The sequence below is a fragment of the Labrus bergylta genome, chromosome 12 (genome assembly GCF_963930695.1).
Source record: "Labrus bergylta chromosome 12, fLabBer1.1, whole genome shotgun sequence".
Lineage (NCBI taxonomy): Eukaryota > Metazoa > Chordata > Actinopteri > Labriformes > Labridae > Labrus > Labrus bergylta.
The window spans coordinates 16555319-16576879 of record NC_089206.1 but is presented as its reverse complement, the minus strand read 5'-3'; the positions used below and the strand labels follow the sequence as shown (position 1 = coordinate 16576879).

The following is a 21561-nucleotide window of genomic DNA, read 5'->3' as shown; positions in this document are numbered from 1 at the left end:
ACCAGCATAGACTTGTGTTTGGATAATTTATTTCTTTTGCCATGTTGAAAACATCAGCGTGACATCAGCCAGATCCAGAAGTGAGGTCAAGCTTTGAAGTTCATTCAAACCATCTCCAAACCCCTGTAACATTTATTTGTATGAAAGGGTGGACCAAAATGTATTGTAAAAACAAGACCTCCTGAAGGCCATCCAAAACATGGAAAAAAAAGTGAAATAAATTGTGGCCGAGCAATTAGAAATAAATGTTAAAAGTCCAGGTGAGCTATTAAGTAAAATCCATCATACTCCAGGTATGCTGAAGATTTAAAATCCACTCTGGTCGGCTGTGTGTCTAAAAAGTGACATGAAAACTAAAAACGTAACAGCTGTAAAGACTTAAAGAGGCCTTGAAGAAAGTCACATGCGCTGCTCAACTACTGTACGTCTTTCAACAAATACAGGCAAATAATTTGTATTAAAGTCACTTAAAAAAAAAATTCTCTTAAAATTCTGCTGATGCCAGCTGAACCCAGGAACAGTGGAGAGCAGGAGAAAACTTGGTAAACCTCAATAATAAAATACTAAAAAGACCTTCATGTCCTGAAAGATCAGAGGACACTGCCTTTCAAAACAAAATGCTGAACCTTGCATCATGTAAAGTGTCATCAGACCTTTTTTTTTTTTAAAGTGTGAACTGAACGCTCAGTTTAACCTTTTGAGGTCTGGATGCACACATACTCCTGCACTATTATCCAAACCTAGCTGCACAATAAAGCAACCTTGCTCCCTGTATTCAGTAGGTCGATTAAGTCACCTCCCTCAGTGAGGCTTCAGTAAGACACTTAGCTCACTCACATTGTTTTCCCAGAAGTCTCATGGAATGAATAACCCCCAGAAACGCTACAAAGAAAGAAGTGCGTCATTATGTCCGCTCTGAGATAAGTTAGTGATTTAGTTTGGATAAGTCTAGTAGAATAGGGTGTTTCACCATCAAATTAATTGTTTCTCCTCTTTTCCACCACAAGTTACAGTACACTCAACCTGAACCAACCCGCCTTAAAGTGCCAGGCTGGGAGATAAAGATTGTCACAGGCAACAGGCTAGGTAAAGTGAGGTGGAGCCACCTGCTAGTGTTTAAAAACAAAATAACCACGTAAACTCAAGCCAGCCTCTAAACTCTGGTGTCGTCCTCGTGTACGGCTGGAATCCTGGGGATGGGACGTCTCTTTCTCCTCACAGCCGGATCTGGCTCGCCTGTCGCCTTTGCTGCCACAGCAGGAGCAGAAGGAGGGACAGGGATCGGACGTCTCTTCTTGACATAAGCGAGGATGCCCAGTGCTACACTCTCCATGTCGTGTAGAGATGTGTGCATGGCTTCGGCCATCTCATTCTTAGCTACTGAGGCAAAGCCTGGATCTTCTGCCAGGGAGGACAGACCCCCCTTCACTAGAGCCTGAGAAAAAGAAAAAAGTTTGATTACGACCATTAACATTTGTATTTTTGGTAGTGCTTCAGCCATAAACTGACAGCTACTAGTCCTATTTGCTTGTACTCTTTTATTCTGCAAGTTCATGCCTGACATATCTAATGTAAATGATAATGTTTTAATGTTGAACCCTGCAGATTAAGGCATGCAGGCTCTGATAGCCTACATAACATCCATAAAGTACAGCAGGTATCTTTCTATTTTTGTTTTGAAGAAAAACATTTGCCGCAAAATTTTGATAACATTCTAAAGCTCAGCTTTATTAAAAGACGTGAATAAGTCCTTCTTAAGACTGAACAGGAGACATATACAGTACTGACTACTGTCAAGCTTTTCAGCCTTATAAGCCCATGTAAAGTCAAAAACAACAGTGAGTCAATATTTGAAATTTTCCATTTGATCCATAGTGAGAAATGATGTAATATTGTTGCACTTAAAGGTAGTGCTTTGTGTTCTTCAAACTGTTTTCTGTTTAATTAAGATGTGACTCTCGAACAGGAAATTAACAGAACATTGGAAAGGGAGTCATGTTTGTTATCATTTTTCGATACCAAATCCGAATGAGGATCACAACATTTCCTGTGTTGGTGAAGCACACATTTCTCCTCGCTCACCTCCTGGACGAGCTGATCAGCCGCAGTACGGGAGCTCCGACTCTGTCCTTCACCGTAGTTTGGGTCATAGGGGAACTGCAGACAAAACAAATGCATCCATACACTTTCTATAGAAGCTGTTCATTAACATTTCCTCTGGATGAGTCGGGCTTTAAGAAAACATTACCTGTGTTTTGTCTGTTTTCACTGTGAAGTTCCAGGAGCGCAGGTTTTCTAAACAAGTGTTAATAAAGAAAAACATAATGAACAACTGTAAAGAACAGAGATGTGCCAGTGCTTATAAGTCAGCTAAACATTGATTAGTTTCTATTTGAGCTTTCCAGCTTGTTGGTTCAATGATGGATTTCCTTACCCGGCTCTTCATCCACATTAGGATTGTAAAACTCTGAAGGACTGCCCTCTCTGTCAAATGAAAATCTGAAAGACAAAAAACAAGGTCACCCTTCAGTCATATTCACCCAGATAATATGTCATGGTCGCCCTTGATAAGTCGCTCACTCTGCAAAGGCGTTGTTGTTTGTGTTGTTTTTGGGTGCTGTTGAGGGGAAGAATTCAGTAGTTGGTGTTAGGGCAGAGGAGTTGGGTGGAGACTCGGGCTGACTCTCAGAGAACATGAGAGGCCGCTGGTTGGTCATCTGTTGGGACTGAGCGTTTGCGGGCTCATCGGAGAAAGAGTCCACCCGGTTACCAAACAGACCGTGTGAACGCTGGAGGTACAGAGAATGACACACAAGCAGGTAGAATTCAGCTTTTGCCTTTAAGCTAATCAAATTAAGCAGCAAATCTGCAGAGATACAAGACTGAGACTTTGGTCTGTCAAACTGTAGACAGCGTTTCTCACCTGGTAAATGCCTTCCTCTCCAGATTCCTCCATCGCTCGTTCCATCTCTTCCTCATTCTGCAGGTCTCCTGAAATAGCTCTGTGCATCTCTGGAGCGACTTCTTCATCTAAACCCCTCAGGCCCGCCTATAAAGACATGAAGTATATAAAAATATGGAGGACAAAGGCACATAACAAAGACTTTCTGATAGACAGAAAATGAGGGATGTCAAATAATTAGAGGGCTAAGTATATCTTTGTAAAAGTGTGGTACACTTCTAATATCAAACTGATTTATTAACCTCTTAGGAACCTATAGGGGAGACAATATGCATCGATGGTTTTACATAGCATGATTTCTAGCCACTATGCATTCATTCAGATTATTTAAGATTATAATATTGACGTGATTTTGGTCCTATATTGAATGCTGACCTGGATCTCCGGGCCTGTGGCGCTCTTCTTGGAGGGCCGGTAGCCATAGTACTCCTCCTGACGCTTCAAGAACTTACGGAAATGGTCCTGGAGCAGGAAGGTGGAGTAAAACTTCCCCACAGTAACCTCATCGTCTATAAACAGACAAGTCATCCAGCAAAGAGTTACTGTATCATGACTTTGTTAAGGTGGTATATAACTGACTCTCTGCATGTTGATAGACTCACCTCCTATTGGAGGGATAACCTGGTCCAGCAGTTTCATGCTGGTACGTTTCCAGATTTGCTTTATGATGGCTCTCAGCTCCTCGTTGGCCTGCTCAAAGTTACCTGTTTTAAACAATCCATAGAAAATTAACTGACTTACAGAAGCTGATGTAAACTGGATTGGATCTGTTATCCATGACAGAATAAGACGTGTAGATGTACCTTCTGTTTTAATCTTAAGCGCAGTCCTGACCAGAGCAAACAGGGTGGCGTTGAAAGTGACGGTGCCATCACTGTTCAGAGGCATATTCATGCCAACCAAGCGCTGCAGACAGGATTCAGGTTTAAAGCTTTATCTAAACGTATCATAATGCATGCAGTACATTGTATTTGAGCTTGTTTTTGTGTGTGTGTACCTTGCAGGCAGCTCGATGAGGACAGAACTTTCCAAAACCTAGCGGAGGCTGGAGGCTACGCAGCAGCGTCACCACATCCAGATGTTTGATTCTTCCCCTGTTACATCACAAAAACATCATGTACTCGTTTTCAAGAGGCTCCCTCTGAGCACTGAGAGCACAGAAACCCATTAATGAATGTTGTGGTCTTACTTTGCTTCAGGGTCATATTCAGCCCAGATCTTCTTGAACTCATCCAGATGGTGGGGGCCAAGAAGAGACCAATCACGAGTCAGGTAGTCAAAGTTGTCCATGATGACGGCTACAAACAGGTTGAGGATCTGAAGTGGAAAGGATAAAAGACCTCTGTTTGTATGTTGTTTTGAAAGAAAGCAGCAGATAGTTACGCAGGGGAAATGTAAATGTGGACTTATTTGCTGGTGTTTACCAGGAAGGCACAGAGACAGTAGAAGCTAAGGAGGTAGAAGACAGCAAAGTTTGACCCACAGGTGAACTCCTCTCCTGGCAGGAAATCAGACTTGGGGTCGCACTTCTTCCCATACATGGAAGCCATCATGACCTCCTGCCAAGCCTCTCCAGTGGCACATCTGGATGAGAGAATTATGTTGTTTTTTTATGTTATTTTTTACTAATTACCTATTTAACAAAGATCCAGGCTCAGGGACTTACCGGAATAACATCAGCACAGCCTGAGGGAATGTCTGGAAGTTGTTGTTGCGGTTGATTTGAGTGCCATCCACTAAGGCAATCTTTCCAAAGATCTGATGGGTTGTAACACAGTAAAAATTCAATGACAAACACAGGAAAACTTCTATCAGCTAATTAAATCAGAAATCTATTAAAAATCTACAGGGGTAGAAACAATGTTTTCAGTACCTGCATCCCAATGACAGCGTAGATGAAGAACAGCATCACAATGAGCAACGCCACATGAGGGAGAGCCTGCAGAAACAAGACACTCATTGCATTATACGTTTAACTGAAGAGAAGTGAAAATTATGATTGTGAAGGCAGTGTGAAAGACCTGGAAGGACTTAATGAAGGTCCACAGAAGGTTACGGATGCCCTCCGAACGGTTCAGCAGCTTGACAAGACGCATTACACGGAAGAGTCGGAAGAAGGTGATGGAAACGGAGGCATTTTCAGAGGCCTGTGAAAAGAGACAGAGGATTTAAAAAAAAGGAAAAGCCTGAAAAATTAAAACATGGCTGGATTTAATAGCAGGGAAGGTTAGACTTACTGCTATTGCTTGCATGGGGTTTGTCTCCTGCAAGAATGAAGAAAGAACTGTATTCAGATGAGGTACATTTCATAGAGGTCTTTATGTCATTAATAAAAGGCGTGTTCGCAGTCACAGCACTGATGGACCGTTAAATGTTATTCAAGTGTGACTCGCAACTCCAAAAGAAAGCTTAATGTTACAGATATTTCTCAACTTCTGATGAGTTACTGAAAACTAGAACAGCTGAATTTTTGTCACTCATGCAAAATAAACACACTGTATTATCTAATAAGGTTTTCAGCCAGTCCAGCCACCATTAATGCTTGAGTTGTAGCTTTGTATAAACTATTCAAGCCGACTAGAACACAATGTATCAAACAACTGTGGGCCTGATCTTACATTTTCTCTTCAATATTATTCAATATTAGAATGTTTTCACCAGCTGTTGGAGTCGCACACAGTTAAGTAATGAAGATAGTGAGGTGCTCACACGGCCACGCTCATGCAGCAGTGCAATGCAGTGTGGATCAGATATTTACAGCACAGCCATGGAGACAGTACAGTCCTCCACTGGAGGCCAGGGCAGTCTGTGGAGAGTAGACACATGAGCAGTGAGGTGCGTGGAGGACACAGGTAATGATAGAGATAGAGAGAGAGAGAGAGCGAGAGAGTCAGGGGAGGAAGAGGAACCAAAAAAAGCGGAAGAATTTGTGAGATGAAGTGAAGTGAATGTGCAAAGAGCTTGTATTTGTGGATGAGAAGGTGAAGACAACACAGTGCAATTTATCAGAAAATACATGAATGGCTAGAAGAAGTTTGTGTAGTATTACCAAATAATAGGTTAATTAATAGCGTGTTCATACAACACAAAGAAAACACAAGATAATTAAATACTGTTAAAGGTAACTGTGGACACAAAGGCAGTTTTGTTTTTCTGATGAAAATGATCCTCAAGTTGCTGAAAGTGGTAGATGTGATTGGCCAACTGACCATCTCCTGTTAGCCAGATCTGCTGACACCAACCAGTTGTTGGGCCACAATTGTATTCCTCAGGATCAGAGCATTGAATAAATACATTGAGTCTTCAAATCCCTCCTCTATCTCATGTCATTAAGACCACACGAGAGACTTTCATATACAGCCCCTGCAATGATAATCTGATACCCATTAAATTCATGAGAATTGATCAAACAAAAACAATGTGTTTCTGTATGTACTCACATCGACTTCACTCAGGATGACATCAACAACGCTGCCTATGACGATAATGAAGTCAAAGACGTTCCAGGGGTCCCCAAAGTAGCCCTGCACAGAGAGGTAAAGTGTTGCTTAGATACATACTAGGTAGGGTTGTTGAATATTGAATTTAAAAATGTTTACCCTGGCTTTGAAGGCCATCAGCTTCAGTATCATCTCTACAGTGAAGAGGACGGTAAAGATCAAGTTCAGCATGTCTGACAGCTTGGTCACATGGTCCGACTGGTTGCAATGCTGTTTGAAGCAGAAAGCAGATATTAAGCTAATTATATGTTGAACATTAAAGATTTTTAACTAAAATGTTTTTTAGAGAAGCTACTACATTTAAAGGTCACATATTATCCTCCTTTTGAATTGTTTAAAAAAGTCTCAGCGGTCACGAGGTTTCTAGCCAAATATCCTCTCTGATCCTTTAGTTTTTCATGTCTATAAACCCCTCTATTTCAGCCCTGCTCCAGACAGGCTGTTTCTGTGTATATAGCTTTAAATATAAGTGATCTGTGTTTGACCACGCCCCTCTGGAAGGGCTCGGGTGGCTCATGCTAGCTTGCACCATGCCCAATCATTTACAGTGAGGAGGCAGATTCAGAGGGCAGAACACACACCTAGCTGTGGGAGTATCACCCACCTGGGGGAGGGGCGACTGCCCTTTGTGATGTCACAGAGGGAAAATCTCCATACAGGCTAGAGACACATATTAGTGTTTGAAAAAAGTGTAATTTGCATAACATTAACATAACATTTGCATACCATGTGACCTTTAAAACAGTGACTGTAGGCCAGTATTTATTAAGAGTTTAACACTCAATAGCTCTGATAATCAGTCACAAGGATTGAGTGTGTGTGTTATAATGCCCTTTGTTTGATAATGACCACACAACACACCAAACTTTCCAAGAATCTGAAAAAGAAAACGTTATCACTTTTTCCAACAATATATTTAGAAACAACTAATTTTACTGAAGAAATCTTTTCATATCAGAGAGTAATGTCTGGAGAAGCTACAGTCTACACCTGCTCTTTCAGCATAGTGTCATGAGATTAAAAAAAAAAGGAAGATTCCAAGCAGTATAAAAAAAAATAATTGACTGATCATGTAAAAGTACTGCATATGCAACACTCATAATAAGAAACTTTGAGGTATTCTGGGCCTTTTCAAATGACTATATTGGTTTTGTTTAGGTCTTATCTTATTCCGTTTCAAACTCTGTTCTAATTCTCAATGAAAATAGTGGTTTCCATTAAAGATGCTCTTGTCAGTAGTAATGAAAGCAATTTAGTGGGTTGAATGTACAAATTCTCCTAAACGAGTATCACGGTCTAATAAACAATAGAAATGATGGCGAACACAACAACAATAAGATCCAAGTTTAATCAACTGGATGAGATTATACTCATAAAATGATTTGGGCTCATACTGATCTCCTCACTCTCAATGTATTTTCTGGTCCTCTCTAAGCAGAGTTACATAACCACAATTCTATGCAAATAGGATTTTGTAAATGAACTTACAAAGACTTATGTAGGGCACTCTGCATTAATGCTAATCCCCCTGAAAAATTAATTAGTCTGGGATGTTGCTGGAAAGTCAAAATGTCCCATATTCTGAAAACAGTTTTTAAAGTTTCTCATTAACTTAATGCTGAAACAATCACTAAGTCTTCCTCTAAGGATAATGAATATAGTCAGTCAGAAGTGGTGATACAATCTCTATGATTTTAGATTGTAAGGTGACATTCAATTCACCTACCTGCATGCCCAGACACAGCGTGTTGAGCATAATCAGGAAGAACATGAGGTACTCAAAGTAGCAGGAGGTGACGATGTACCAGACTCTGTACTGGTAGGGGTTTTTGGGGATGTAACACCTTAGAGGACGAGCCTTCAGGGCATACTGCACACACTGACGCTGAGGAGGAAGACAGAATGTGGGGTAAAAGCAAAACACTAAATATTTCTAAACTTAAGCAAATAAATATACTTCAATGTACTCAGAGTGGTTAGATTCTCACACTGTCCTACACTTCATGTCTGAGGATCTGGGCGTACCTGGTTCTTGTCCAGCTCACAGTTCTTATACTCCTGCTCACCCTGCTGCTGGAAAGTGACAATGACGAAGCCAACAAAGATGTTCATCATAAAGAAGGCGATGAGGATGATGTAGATGATGAAGAAGATAGATACATCCACACGGTTGTTAAAGACAGGACCCATGTCCTCTTGGTCTGAATCAATGGCTCTGTATAACAGTCTGGAACAAACAGAGGGAAAGAAACACACAAAGGCTTGTTTGTAAGGATGAAATGTATAACTTGTCTTAGTGCGTCCACTACCATATCTGGTCCTACTTTATAGAATTACTTCCACTCTTTCATTTTCCCTCTATCAGACCAAGAGATCAACAAATTTAATTCCTGGAATCAAATTGATGCGGTTCTTACTTTGGCCAGCCCTCAAAAGTGGAAACAGTGAAGAGAGCCAGCATGCCGTACAGCACGTTGTCAAAGTTGAAGTCACTGTTGATCCACTCTCTCTTAGCCAACACAGTATCTTGAAGGGAATTATCCATGTGCTTCCAGAACATTCCCCTGAGAGCAGACACAGTCACTCAGTCACAGTAGCATTATAGTTTTTATAGATTCAAAAAAGTCTTTACTGTGTTTAAGATGTTTGCCTTACTGGCATTCCTCTGCAGTCATTTTGGACGTGTCTGTGCAGCTGTAGAATTTCCCCTAGGAGAAAAACGGATCAGTCACATGTTTCATTTGTTAGCAGCAGAGGCCTCAAAATGAACAGTGGGTTAAAACTTACCTTGAAGAGTTGCACTCCTATACAGGCAAACATGAAGTTGAGCAGCATGGTGACCAGGACGATGTTACCGATGGTTTTGATGGCCACAAACACGCACTGGACCACATGCTGTTATTAAAGAAAAACAAAGACAACTGAATACAAATACTTCAATTATATGTAACATAGTTCACTTGAATATTACCATATTTAGACTTCGACTTGCCTGCCTTTTGTAATTTAAACTAAACTACATGTATTGAACAGTTGAAATAACAAGTAAGATTTCAGATTGATATTTTACATTATGAAATGTTTGACAAGCTTCAATTAATAAGACATCAGTGGTTTTCAATCTCTTTGCAAATAACCCTTTACAACTACAACAAAAAGAAAAGAAAGTATCCAGCCTGGCTTCTTGACCTGTCCTGACCTTGAACTGTTACAGAAGTTTAAACGTTTATAGATATTTCACACAAAAAAGCAAAAGTAAGAGAAATGTCTGATAAATGAAAATAACATTTTCTTTTGATACTTCAAGTCAATTTAGCTGGTAATTTATTTTCTTTATTCAGAAAACATCAGAATTATTGCACTTACATGATTGAATTGATAGTTTTAAATAGAGTAATGAATCTGATTATTTTTTCCAGCACTAAAAACATCTACCAAAATAGTGTGTTGTACCTTTAACCCCTTTGCTCTGTTGATGGCCCTGAGAGGCCTCAGCACCCTCAGCACCCTGAGAATCTTCACCACAGAGATCGCACTGGACCTGGAAACACAAGACAAAAAGGTCTAGACCTCCTTTTTTTTATTTTTTTTATAGAAAACTTGAATTTGTAATGTAGGGAGAAAATATGTTCTATATCCAGAAAAGCTTTCTGATATTACTCACTCCATCCCCATAGAAAGCAGTGACACTGTAACCACTATCAGATCCAGGATGTTGAAGGAGTTCCGGCAGAAGGAGCCCTCGTGCATGAAGGCTCCATACACTGTCATCTGTCAGTCACATACACCAGAGTCATACTCAGAATACTGAAAGTTATTTGTGTGAAAACATTACATTTTGAATTTGTAAATAATACATCGATTGAGAAAATTTATTTGCAAATAAAAATGCCTGAAAAACACTGAATCCATCAACTGAAGTATTTCAATTGGCTAATAGAAATATGATATAATAGATCACATTATTAGGGAGGACTCTTGTTATGTGACACTATGACTTAGTTTTTTAGTTTACTATCATCTCTGGCATTTAGGTATCATGTTAAAAATATATAAAATGTAAAAAATTAATTATAGTATGTGGTATAGTACTTTGCAGAACCAACTCAGTCAGGTGCTTGATATAAACAGCAGATTACCTTTAGCACAATCTCAATGGTGAAGACAGTTGTGAAGACAATGTCAGCATAGGCCAAGATCTGGAGGAAAAGCACAGAGCGTTCTTATCAAATATTTCCAGTCTTTAAAGAGTTAATGTCAGAGGTGTAGTGGTAGACCTGGTAGTCACCTGGTTTCTGTAGGACTTGGGGTCTATGGGGTCCTCAGCTGCCAGGGAAATGGAGGAGAGCAGAATGAACAGCAGGATTAAGTTGGTGAAGGAGGAGGCGTTGATGATCTTGTAGCACAGTTTACGGAACCTGGACACCAGTGAATATGTGAAAAGATACAGTCACCATTGAGTTCAAACGATTCACTATGTGCTGCACGTTCCATATGAGAATGCCGAAATATAAATAAACACTCTGACATCTATAATTCAAAGGTCAGTATGTCTGGTTTCTACTTGTTCTGAGGGCCAAAAATGAAGAAGGAGCTGGCTTCAGGCAATGGAACAGCTTCCTCCTTTAGCTGCAGGTCGGCCATTGGTCGGGGCCGAGGGCTGAGGGGTATTTCAGGCTCTTCCTCTTCATCATCACCTACCATGTGGGATAAAAGAAACCAAATATACTTTAGTGAAACGGTCGATATGTGTCTTAGTTGTGGCCACATTACAGCATTTCAGAGCAGAAACAAAATAAACTGATATCCTTAAAAAAAACTGTCTTTACTTTATCACTTTGTAGACTTTATATGGTTGTGACAGGAGTAGTGTGAAAACAGCCTAACTTTAGAGTCTGCAGTAAACTCAGCTCATGGGTCTAATAATAATGGAGGGTTACTATACTTATACTGTAACATAACCAGGACAGCAGAACTGGCAGACAGCTACTTTGATGAATAGGAAATTCCTGTATTCAGTGACCTCTTTCTGCACAACTGTATTGCTGAGTAATGTCAGCGATTAAAGGGAGGGGATAGGGTAAAAGATTAGACATTTCACCTGGGAAGTCATCAGGTGGGAATGGATCCTTCACCTCATTAACATTGGATTCAAACTCATCAATTTTGAGCTGAAAAAAACAACATCAAGATGTATGTATGAGAGCAAATTAAGCCATGAATAGTTAATAATGGCCAAGTAAATATGTGATGTGGCACCAGAAAAAGTGCTGACCTTGGCTGTGGTGGGCATGCCCTCCATTTTGGCTCTCTGCTCTGCCAGTTTCTTAGCTAGCCTCTCTCGTTCCTCGTCAGTCTTTTCAGGCATTTTGGACCTGGAAGGTAACAGTAAAATAAAAGCTTAGCTATAACAAGACAGAGCAGATATTTTAACTTGGAAAGTATTGCATATTCTTGAATTCACCTCAGTATTTTTCTCTTCATTTTCTCCTCTGCCTTTTCTTTCTGAGCTGAAGTTAGACTTTCAGCTTCTGCCAGGTTGTCCACGGCGATGGCCAAGAAGACATTGAGAAGGATATCTGATATTTGAGCTAAGGACAATAAAAACCTTGATTTCAAGTTATATTGCTAGTTGCAATTGCAATATGTAGCCATGCTTAGCAATATCAATAGAAGGATTAAAGTGTTGGCCTGTTAGTCACTAAACCATTAGTCCACCAGTGGGTAAGACTATTGTAGTTACATCAAATTTAATCAAATTAATTTTTCCAAAAGACTCCTCTGACTTTTCCTCTAGTCCCACCATGAGGTTTACTTTGCTATTATTAGTAATACTTTAACATATTGTGTGTTGCAATGGAATCTGGTCCAGACGTTTATGTTGAATACTTTGGTTTATGAAAAGAATGACAATCTCTTTATTCTAAGTTATATATTGTGAAATAATCTAAGTAGAAAAGGCATAGATACTACACTACATTTTTAGAACGCCTATATATGCCTGTTTAACATCAGCATGTTTGTACTCTCAGTGTGAACATAATGTATATTATGCTGAGAGCAGATTTGAGCCAAATTTCAGTTTCACTGTGTCAGTAGCATTACTGTATGCAGGTTTTCGTTTCAACCTTTTGGACATTGTGAGTTTGAAGGATACAGTTTCCACAAACAAACAGGATGATAAAGTAGATGGCAACCAGGATGCCTGGAAACACTGGCCCTCCATAGGCCATAATACCATTATACATGATGCTGGTCCAGTCTTCTCCTGTGAGGACCTGAGAGATAGTTCACATATGGAAAAAAAGAAAACAACAATTCATTTGAATTACATCATGGATCATTAAAAGACGGTGCTATAGTAATCCAAGTCAAAGCAAATATAGTGAAGAGCTTAGAGCAGAGCCTATATGAATCTGTGCCTCGCCTCACCTGAAACACGCTGATTAGGGCCTGAGGGAAGTTGTCGAAGTTACTGCGCCTGGGTCTGTTGTCGCTGAAGTTAAATTTCCCCCCAAACACCTGCATGCCCAGGAGTGAGAAGATGACGATGAAGAGGAAGAGAAGAAGGAGCAGGGAGGCGATGGAGCGTACAGAATTAAGGAGAGAGGCCACGAAATTACTCAGAGAAGTCCAGTACCTGCAAAACATATCGAAGAAGAGAAGGGTTAAATGACATTGAATTACACTAAGACTAATTCAATAACACATGACGAGCCTTTTAGTAGGACATGTTCTTACTTTGTGACTTTAAGGATCCTCAGCAGTCTGATACACCTGAGTACAGAGAAACCCAGGGGTGCTACAGCTCCTGCAGAAAACATGATCATCTCCAGGATACCGCAGAGCACCACAAAGAAGTCAAAGCGGTTAAACAGGGACATGAAATATGCTCTAGGGCCAAGAGCGTACATCTTCACGAACATCTCTACGACAAACAGGACCAGCAGCAAACGACTCGCCACGTCTATTGAGATCAGAGAGAAAGAGAAACAAAAGGATGACGATCTCTGTAGAAAAATATACTTATAACAAGTATACTGTAAACCAATCACTAACCTTGTAGGGAAGTGAGCGACTCAGGCTGGTGGTGGAACTCTGTTGCAATGGTCAGGGTGTTAAGAAGGACGAGGAACATCACCAACCAATAAAAGCTCTTTGTTTTCACATACACCAGGCACTTCATCCTGAAGAAACGGTTCCAGCGACGGGCCAGGCGGCTGAACACAGAAACAAAAAAAAATAATTATGGCATACTGTGCTAATTTGACCTGAATATGGCATGTTAAAATTAACACATGTACAAAATGCAGACTCACTAATAGTAGACGATTCGACTCTTGCCTTCCATGTCATACAGGCTGTCAGTGTCAGAATCACCACTGGTTAACGGCAGGAGTCCTAACAATGGAATAACAGTTGTAATTTATGTGAATTATGAGTATCATCACAAAGGAAATGTGCTGAGTTCATGTCTTAGTGCTGACCTTTGCCCTCTCTGTCTGCATCTAGGACTTCAGAGTAAGTGATCCATTCCATGTAGCCATGCAGGTCTTCATCCAGCTGCTGACGCTCTCGCAACTTCTGATACTCTCCTCGTGACCTCGCCTTCTCTCGCTCTTTGGTAAACTCTCTGAATGGAAAGAGAAGGAAAAGTGTAACAGAACATGTGATCATTTTTTTATTAGTCCATCTGAAAAGGCAAAATGAAGGCAGTAGAAAATGACAGAAGGTAATAGCTGTCTTACCCACTGAGCACACCCAGTACCAGATTGAGCACAAAGAAGGAACCCACCAAAATGAGGGGAACAAAGTAGACCCAGGGCCATTCGTTTCCTATGGCATCATTCACCTGCAGGACAACTCCAGGTCAGCCACAATTAATGTATTCAGCCAATTTCCCCTTCACTGGAACAGACCAACAACTGAGATGATATGAATGCAGACACTAACCCAGTAGAGCACTTTGGTCCATCCCTCCATGGTGATACACTGGTACACAGTCAGCATGGCAAAGCCAATGTTATCAAAGTGGGTGATGCCGTTGTTAGGACCTTCCCATCCCGGCCGACACTCTGAGCCATTGATGCTGCAGCGGCGCCCGTTACCAGCCTGGGCGCAGGGTGCAGGCAGCTCAAGTTCTGCAGTGGCGTAGATATCTGTAGGGCAAAGACAAGAAAGAATATATTTTTTAAATGTAGGTTCAGGAGATAATAATGTAGGTTCAGGAGATTATACCTGCTAACGTATCAAAAACAGTATAATAACAACAAATAAAAGCTAACTTACAAATGTCTGATTGTGACCTTTATACATACTTGTGTTGGTATAATAGCAGGTCTTGTGCATTTTGCACTTGAAGAGCTCCAGTCCCATGATGGCATAGATGGTGACAAGTAAGAAAACCAGCAGGGCGATGTGCAGCAGAGGTAGCATGGCTTTGAGGATGGAGTTCATCACCACCTGCAGGCCTGAATTTGAATAGTAAAAACAAAACATTGAAAACACCTCAAAATCTCTGTCATGCCTCCAGAGCATCTCTGCAGTGTTTTCAGGTAACAGAAAAAGGCTCTTACTTGGAACTCCAGAGACAAGACGCAAGGGCCGCAGCACTCTGAAAGCTCTCAGTGCCTTCATGTCAAACCCTCCACCCTTTTCCATCGGCACACCTGCTATCTTGTTGATGGTGTCCAAGGCAAAAGTAAAGAGACTGTAGGGAAAGAATTACAACCATGTGAGTCCTTACACCTACAAAAGGACCGTTGGAAAATAATATTGTAGATTTGATATCTGCACAAGATATATAATTTTTAACACATTTAAATGTTAATTGTAATTGCTTAAATATGATACAAGAGAAGAAGTGTCCTTTGCTAGTAGAGGTTTCCACCTGTAGCTCAGAGCTCAGCTTACCCCATGAAGACGATGACAAAGTCCAATATGTTCCAACAGTTCCGTAAATAGGCGCCTTCATGGAACACGAGCCCATAAGCCACTATCTTCAGAAAGCACTCTAACGTGAATATGATGAGGAAGATGTACTCCAAACTCTCCTGCAGGAAGACGAACACAAACCAGGAAGATAAAATGTATGTGGTTCCTCACCCTCACGTTCCATTTTCTGGTAAAATTTGGAGCGACTGGAATTTATGATCACCTGTGGGAGAATCAGTAATAGAGTTGTAAAGTTATTAGATGGTGTAATTAGCTTTACCAAGTTATCATGTGATTAATGAAACAAGCTGAGCCCAAACAAATGAAGAGAAGAAAGAGGTTGATAGAAACTGATTGCAGGGAGTGTGAACAGTACTATGCAGATGGACACTTTACACAGAAGACTCTGCCATCAGTGTGTGAATGTGGGGTGATAAGTGCTTTGAGTTGTCAGAGGACTAAAAAAGGGCTATACAAGTTCAAGTCCATTTACTATTTACATAATTGAGCATCGCTTTCCTAAGTAGTGACTTCCTCTGAGGACCAAAAGATAATGCATACAAGTAGGGCAATCATTTCTGTTATGTTAGGTTACACCCTTTATTTATGAAACCAGGTGAGATCCACATTAGGATTAATGTCTTTTTTAAGAGTGCAATGAGCAGCATAAACATATATTTTGTAAAAACGAAAACCATGCAAGCAGACAAATAAAACTGTCACATATTACAACGGTGTTGACCCATTATCCAGCTAGTCTGCCACTCAAGCATGACAGGTATCCAACAATTAACAATTTTAAAAAGGAATTCTGAATTTCATTGAATAGGAGTACTTTATTTTCTCAATCTATAAAAACTGAATTCCCCTATAGTAATCAGCTAAGATCGTTTTCTATTGACAATTTCTTTTCACATTTAATGTAGTTATTGAAATACCTGTTGCACATATTTCTATACAACATAAAACAGGTCAACCTATCATCATAGACTGACTGAGTCTTCTGTTGATCCTCATTTCTTACACAAATAAAAAATGTGTGAAAGTAGAAGCTCTAATGAGTCAAAAGTATTATAAAGCTCTAAGGGAATCCAGACCCAACTTGTGTAGCCTCAAATTGGAGAGTTAACTTGAAGTACAGTATACTGTAAATGAAACATCCTTTTAAAATAATCAGGGCAATAATATTGGCTCAATCAAGCCCCAAATCATGAGAACCTTCAAGGCAAAGCTTTCATACATTAACAATTCTATATATTTAGAGAACAATAAATACATAAATACATCTGTATCGCCTCATCAAAATGTTTCACCATCATTCTTACAAATGTGTATAAATATGGTTACATGAGACTACTTTGTGTATTTACAGTATCCACCTGCGTCAGCGTGGAGAGGCTGCCTGGGCCGACCTACTTCTAACAGCAACATGTAGCTGAAGTCGACCAGCTCTTCTTACATCCCTCACCTCTAAGGAATGGCTCAGTGAAAAGTAAGAAAGATCTTTGAGGGGGCTGGTGAGTGAGCCAAAGCAAAGATATTAAACAGATGGGGTCGGTTTCAGGTTCAGATAAGTAAATACTTCATTTAATTCTCCACAGTGTGCTGGGCAATAAGTTGGATAACAACAAGATTGATAGCTTTGACTTCGTCATATGTGGAGTTTATTGACTGAATGGTGGAAAGAAAGTGATGGGTGTGATATTTGACATTTGATCCACATATCATGTCTATCATAACCAGCCTCCTCAATAACATAACCCCAGGATCAATACAACAACAAATATCCAAACATTGGAAAGAAGTGTGCACTGTGCAAGAACAAACATGTATCTCTGGCTTCAATCCCCGACATATATCACACAATGCACATACACCTTTGAGATGAAATATAACAACACCTGGAAACACATCAGCAGCAGATAAGGGCCAACATCTGCCATTGGTTACACTACTTTAACATAAGCGTTTGAATCATCTGTTTTGACGACAACAAAACATACATGTTTTCATCATTATTACCTGTTTTAAAAAAATTATCCAAGCTCAATTTGGCTTATGGAATTGACACATTTCCAAGAAATTGCTGTAAGTGTATCCATCTAAATACAAATATTGTATATATCTCTCTAAAGCTTTGTATTTTTGTCAGCTCATCATGCAAGAATAATTTAATAAAATAAAATTGAAGTTATTAAATGTAGAAACTACATGATTGGGTGGGAATTGGGTCCGGCATTTCAGGCCCAGCAATCAAGTGGATTTAATTTTATCTTGCTGAAAGAACATTATCAGTATGTATTGATGACTGTGTCTCTGATGCCTCTCCCCTGTCATGTGGGGTACCACAGGGCTCAATCCTGGGGCCATTGCTTTTCTACCTTCATCTGCAGCCCCCAGGATAGAATTTACACAGTTTTAATATAGCATATCATCTACACAGATGCCTGGCAACTCTTCTTCACATTTAAACCAAGTGAGGCCTCAATGTTTTCTGAGCTCCTAAACTGCATAAAATTATAAAGTAGTGGATGAATGTCAATTATTGCAGCTCAATGCCAAAAAGAATTGTTGTTACCCCAGGATAAGTTTGTACCTTCCATCCTGCAGAACATGGGGTCCCTCTCCCATGCTGCCTAGTCAAGCCTGTGTATTCTAGTTATTTTTAATAATTTATTTTTGTTAAGCAGCTCACCAAATCATGTGTTTTCCCATCGAAGAAATATCAGTAAATTGAGATCTATAGGTTCCACTGTTTAACTTGAGATGCTAATACATGCTTTCATCTCATCCCACATTGATAACTGTAATTCTCTCTTCACCTCACTCAGTATGTCCCCCTTTAGTCGACTTCAGTCAGTGCAGACTGCTGCAGTCAGAGTTCTTACAAGGTCATATAAATGATCCCTCATCACTACTGTCCAAGATCCCTTCATTGGCTTCCAGTTACATTTAGAATCCAGTTAAGATTCTCACTTACAAATCACAGTTTGTCTCCAGATTATCTGGCTGAAATAATTCACCCCTATCAGGCAACCTGCCTCTAGTACAAACACACTACAGTTGCTCTCTGTCCCGCATACTCAATAAAAAAAACGCTGGTACCAGAGCTTTACAGGCCATAGCTCCCAACTTTAGAATGCTCTGCCCCTGCCTTTGCTTTCTGCAAAATCTGTTAATGATTTCAAAAATCAGTCATTCTCCCTCATCTTTTTAATGCATTGCATACTTTACTGTTTTTTTGTATCTGGGATCTGTGTTTTTAATAGTTTTATCCGTGGCTCATGTGACAGTCTTTATTTTTATTTCCCTGACATGATACTACAACAGAAATGGTTCCATGTAGCTACCAAATATCTGTCCACTGTAGTGGATGCCATGCCTGAAGGAATAACCTGTTTATAGTCATAGAATAGTTAAACTGCAAGGGTAAGTTAATAAAGCTAATAGCACATTCGTTTGATGGCATGTTCTACTGCAGACGCAAATGGGACTCCAGATAAAGAACTTGAGTTAAGTCTTGAAGCATTTCAAAGGGCTTGGCACTCAAACCAGTGACTGGCTGAAAGTCTCACTGATGAAGCATTCATATCAAATGATAGAACAGCTGCAGTCATCGACTGTTCATGATAAAATACTCAATCCCTTGGAAACAAAAGACCATGAACTCCTGAGTCATACAACAGAAAAAAACTTTGTGTCCATGCTCAAACTCACCAAGTTTGTGTTTGTTTGATTACTGTCTTCTTCAGGCATGGGCAGGAACACAGCCAGGGCCACACAGTTTGCAAAGATGGTTAATAAAATGATGATCTCAAAGGTTCTGAATGGGGAAAATCAGGATCATAACAACAGAAGAGGCTGGAATATAGGAATGCCAACTGAGAAACATAAATTGTCTGGATTACTTAAAGTTAATAATATGTCACATAAGTTAAACAACACACTAGAAACAAATAGTAATTTATTATTACTTTTAGCTTTTCTGTATTACTTGTGACATCATTTAACAAAATAAAAAAAACAACATCTCTACAACTCTGCTGACATTGATCAGTGCCCCTAAATGCTGCCTGAAACATCATCCCTATAGCAGCCGTTGGGAAGCAAGCAAATGTCAGCTGTGATACTTCATTCTCCCCCATAGGGGGCTCTCTTTGAGAATTCCCCTGCCAGGTCAGCATCATGTCTCACTGTGACGCTGTTAGACAGCTGCAGTGCCCAAGAATATGACCAAACCATTAAACACTGACTACTCATCAGGGGAAATATATCTGTTTAGGTATTCTATGAGACATGCATTTAATCCATACTCGGTATGAGTAGATAGATACAATAAGAGTCTTAAAATAAATAAAATATTTTATTTTGTTATTAATACAGCACCCATGATCTATAGAACAGAAGAACATACCATTGGGATTAATCTGCTGCAGTGAGTAAGTATGTAGGTATGACCCGCAAATGGGGACAAAGTTCAGTGAAATTGCTCTATAAAGATGTCACTTTAACCCAATACATTTATAAAAAAAACACATTGATTTTTTTAACCCTGTTCAGTCCTATTTAAAGAAAAGCCTTTTGTAAATATGGGTATGATTTCTTACATTTTGTTTGAGTTTTAAAATACGCTAAGATTAAGTCAGAACCAGAAAAAACCCTATAAAGCACCTAGCGTCACTCAGCAGCTAGCGTTGTGTCCGTGTGACTATAGCCTTAGTGAGTGCCAGCTTTTAAAAACCACTATTTCCACATAAAAAGCAGACTGTCAGCTATCAAAACACAAGGACAGCACTTTATTAACTGTTTCAGACTGCTAGATCAGGCCAAGAAGCTCTACAGGTGAAAATACAAATGATACAAACTTGACTTTCACACAGAGCTGCCAAATGCATAACAAAAGTCTTAACACTTTAGGGATCGCCTTAACACAGATTTGAAAGAGACTTGGCTGTGGCATGCTTGACACAGGTGAACTCTGACTGATAATTCAACGGCCTGCAGACGCCTAATGACTGTGTAACCTCGCTGTCACTGTTGTTAACTAGAGCCTTACATGCTCTAATAACTGTTTAATACCATCAGTATGCTTTGGTCTTAAGGGGACATTTTTAAACCAATGTCTACTTTGTATAACAAACATAGAAGTGTGTGAGGTGTGTTGGTAGGTTTGTATGATATAAAAAGGATACTTCCACTCCACAATGTTGATGCAGGCCTTGCGGAAAGGATTTTTGAGGTTGAAGAGGAAGAGGGACCTGGCTGGTCGAGGGTTTCCCCCTGTGGCCTGCAGCTTCTTCAGCTTCTCCCTCTGCTTCCTCTTCAGCTCCTCTTCATTCATGATGACCGGCTTGGCCGCCTCTGCGTTGGCCGCCATCTTTTCGCCTCCACCTGAGACAAGCTCCCAGTCCTCTACAGGTGTATCTTCTCACTGTATAATCCCAAACTCAGGCCCTGAATAACTCCTCGTTGTGAAGGCCCCTGGGTTAAAGATCCTGTGTGTGCTCCCCTGCCGCCACCTCACTCCTGGTCTCCTCTTCCTCAGACTCGCTCTGCCTCTCACAGAGCCACAGGCCTCTCCTCCTGGCTGAAGGCCTCTGACAGAAAAAGCCCCCTCTGCAGGGAAAAATAACAGGAGCCCAGAGAGGCTGGAGGAGCAGTTGGCCCTGCTGTAGTTTAAATTTAGACCATGAACCAATACAGGCCATGCTTGGGGATGGTTAAAGGGGTGGGGGTGGGGGGGCTGATTGGAGAAGTGGGATCATTGGTGAGTGTTCGGGCAGGACTTCAGTGGCAGAGGAGCATAAAGAAGGGGACAGATAAAGTTTGGGGGGGTCGGGCAGTAGAATATCAACAGAAGCCTCTTGAACCTGCCCTCTTTTTCAAAACAGACCCAGCTGCTCGAGACTGTTGTTGAACCCGAAACTGAGAAGAAACTGAGCAGAGAGGAGGCAAAGTTGAAAACATTGATGTTTCTGCATCGAATCTCTGGAGACGGTAATATCTCCGTGAAATTTTCTTTCAAGGAATTAAGATCTGGGTTTTGTACTAGTGACACTTTAACAAAATCCCTGTGATACAATATAATATAATACACGTTCACATGAGAAGTTGCCTTCACAGTTGGGAGTTTTTGACAAACATTTGACTTCCATCAACAATAGA

At 40.3% G+C, this 21561-nt stretch overlaps 1 protein-coding gene across 1 annotated transcript; it reads right to left on the bottom strand.

Annotated features, from left to right (window-relative positions):
* Positions 1 to 12: 12 nt before the first annotated feature.
* On the bottom strand, positions 13 to 20996 carry cacna1sb (calcium channel, voltage-dependent, L type, alpha 1S subunit, b). Its single transcript, XM_065961487.1, has 45 exons — positions 20589 to 20996; positions 19114 to 19219; positions 15376 to 15515; positions 15039 to 15172; positions 14781 to 14933; positions 14416 to 14621; positions 14211 to 14314; positions 13950 to 14095; positions 13782 to 13863; positions 13522 to 13682; positions 13204 to 13429; positions 12895 to 13102; positions 12620 to 12740; positions 11927 to 12041; positions 11738 to 11837; positions 11564 to 11633; positions 11027 to 11159; positions 10751 to 10880; positions 10602 to 10661; positions 10127 to 10233; positions 9916 to 10003; positions 9250 to 9357; positions 9118 to 9170; positions 8880 to 9026; positions 8488 to 8689; positions 8189 to 8347; positions 6562 to 6672; positions 6403 to 6486; positions 5721 to 5768; positions 5200 to 5226; positions 4984 to 5109; positions 4836 to 4901; positions 4629 to 4720; positions 4387 to 4546; positions 4152 to 4279; positions 3960 to 4056; positions 3766 to 3868; positions 3565 to 3666; positions 3338 to 3471; positions 2924 to 3049; positions 2581 to 2789; positions 2435 to 2499; positions 2249 to 2295; positions 2083 to 2157; positions 13 to 1435 (listed from the first exon to the last, which is right to left on the bottom strand). Exons 1-45 carry the CDS (start codon positions 20771 to 20773, stop codon positions 1154 to 1156), a joined length of 5526 nt encoding a protein of 1841 aa, XP_065817559.1. The 5' UTR covers positions 20774 to 20996; the 3' UTR covers positions 13 to 1153.
* Between the last annotated feature and the right edge of the window lie 565 nt (positions 20997 to 21561).

What these genes read in the sequence shown, in the direction of transcription:
- cacna1sb (XM_065961487.1), bottom strand. Translation starts at nt 20,773, where the DNA reads ATGGCGGCCAACGCAGAGGCGGCCAAGCCGGTCATCATGAATGAAGAG. An exon ending in AGGATCCTTAAAGTCACAAA is followed by an intron (nt 13,103 to 13,203) that starts GTAAGAACATGT and finishes TATGTTTTGCAG; the next exon opens with GTACTGGACTTCTCTGAGTA. An exon ending in ACTGTCTCTGTGCCTTCCTG is followed by an intron (nt 4,280 to 4,386) that starts GTAAACACCAGC and finishes TTTCCACTTCAG; the next exon opens with ATCCTCAACCTGTTTGTAGC.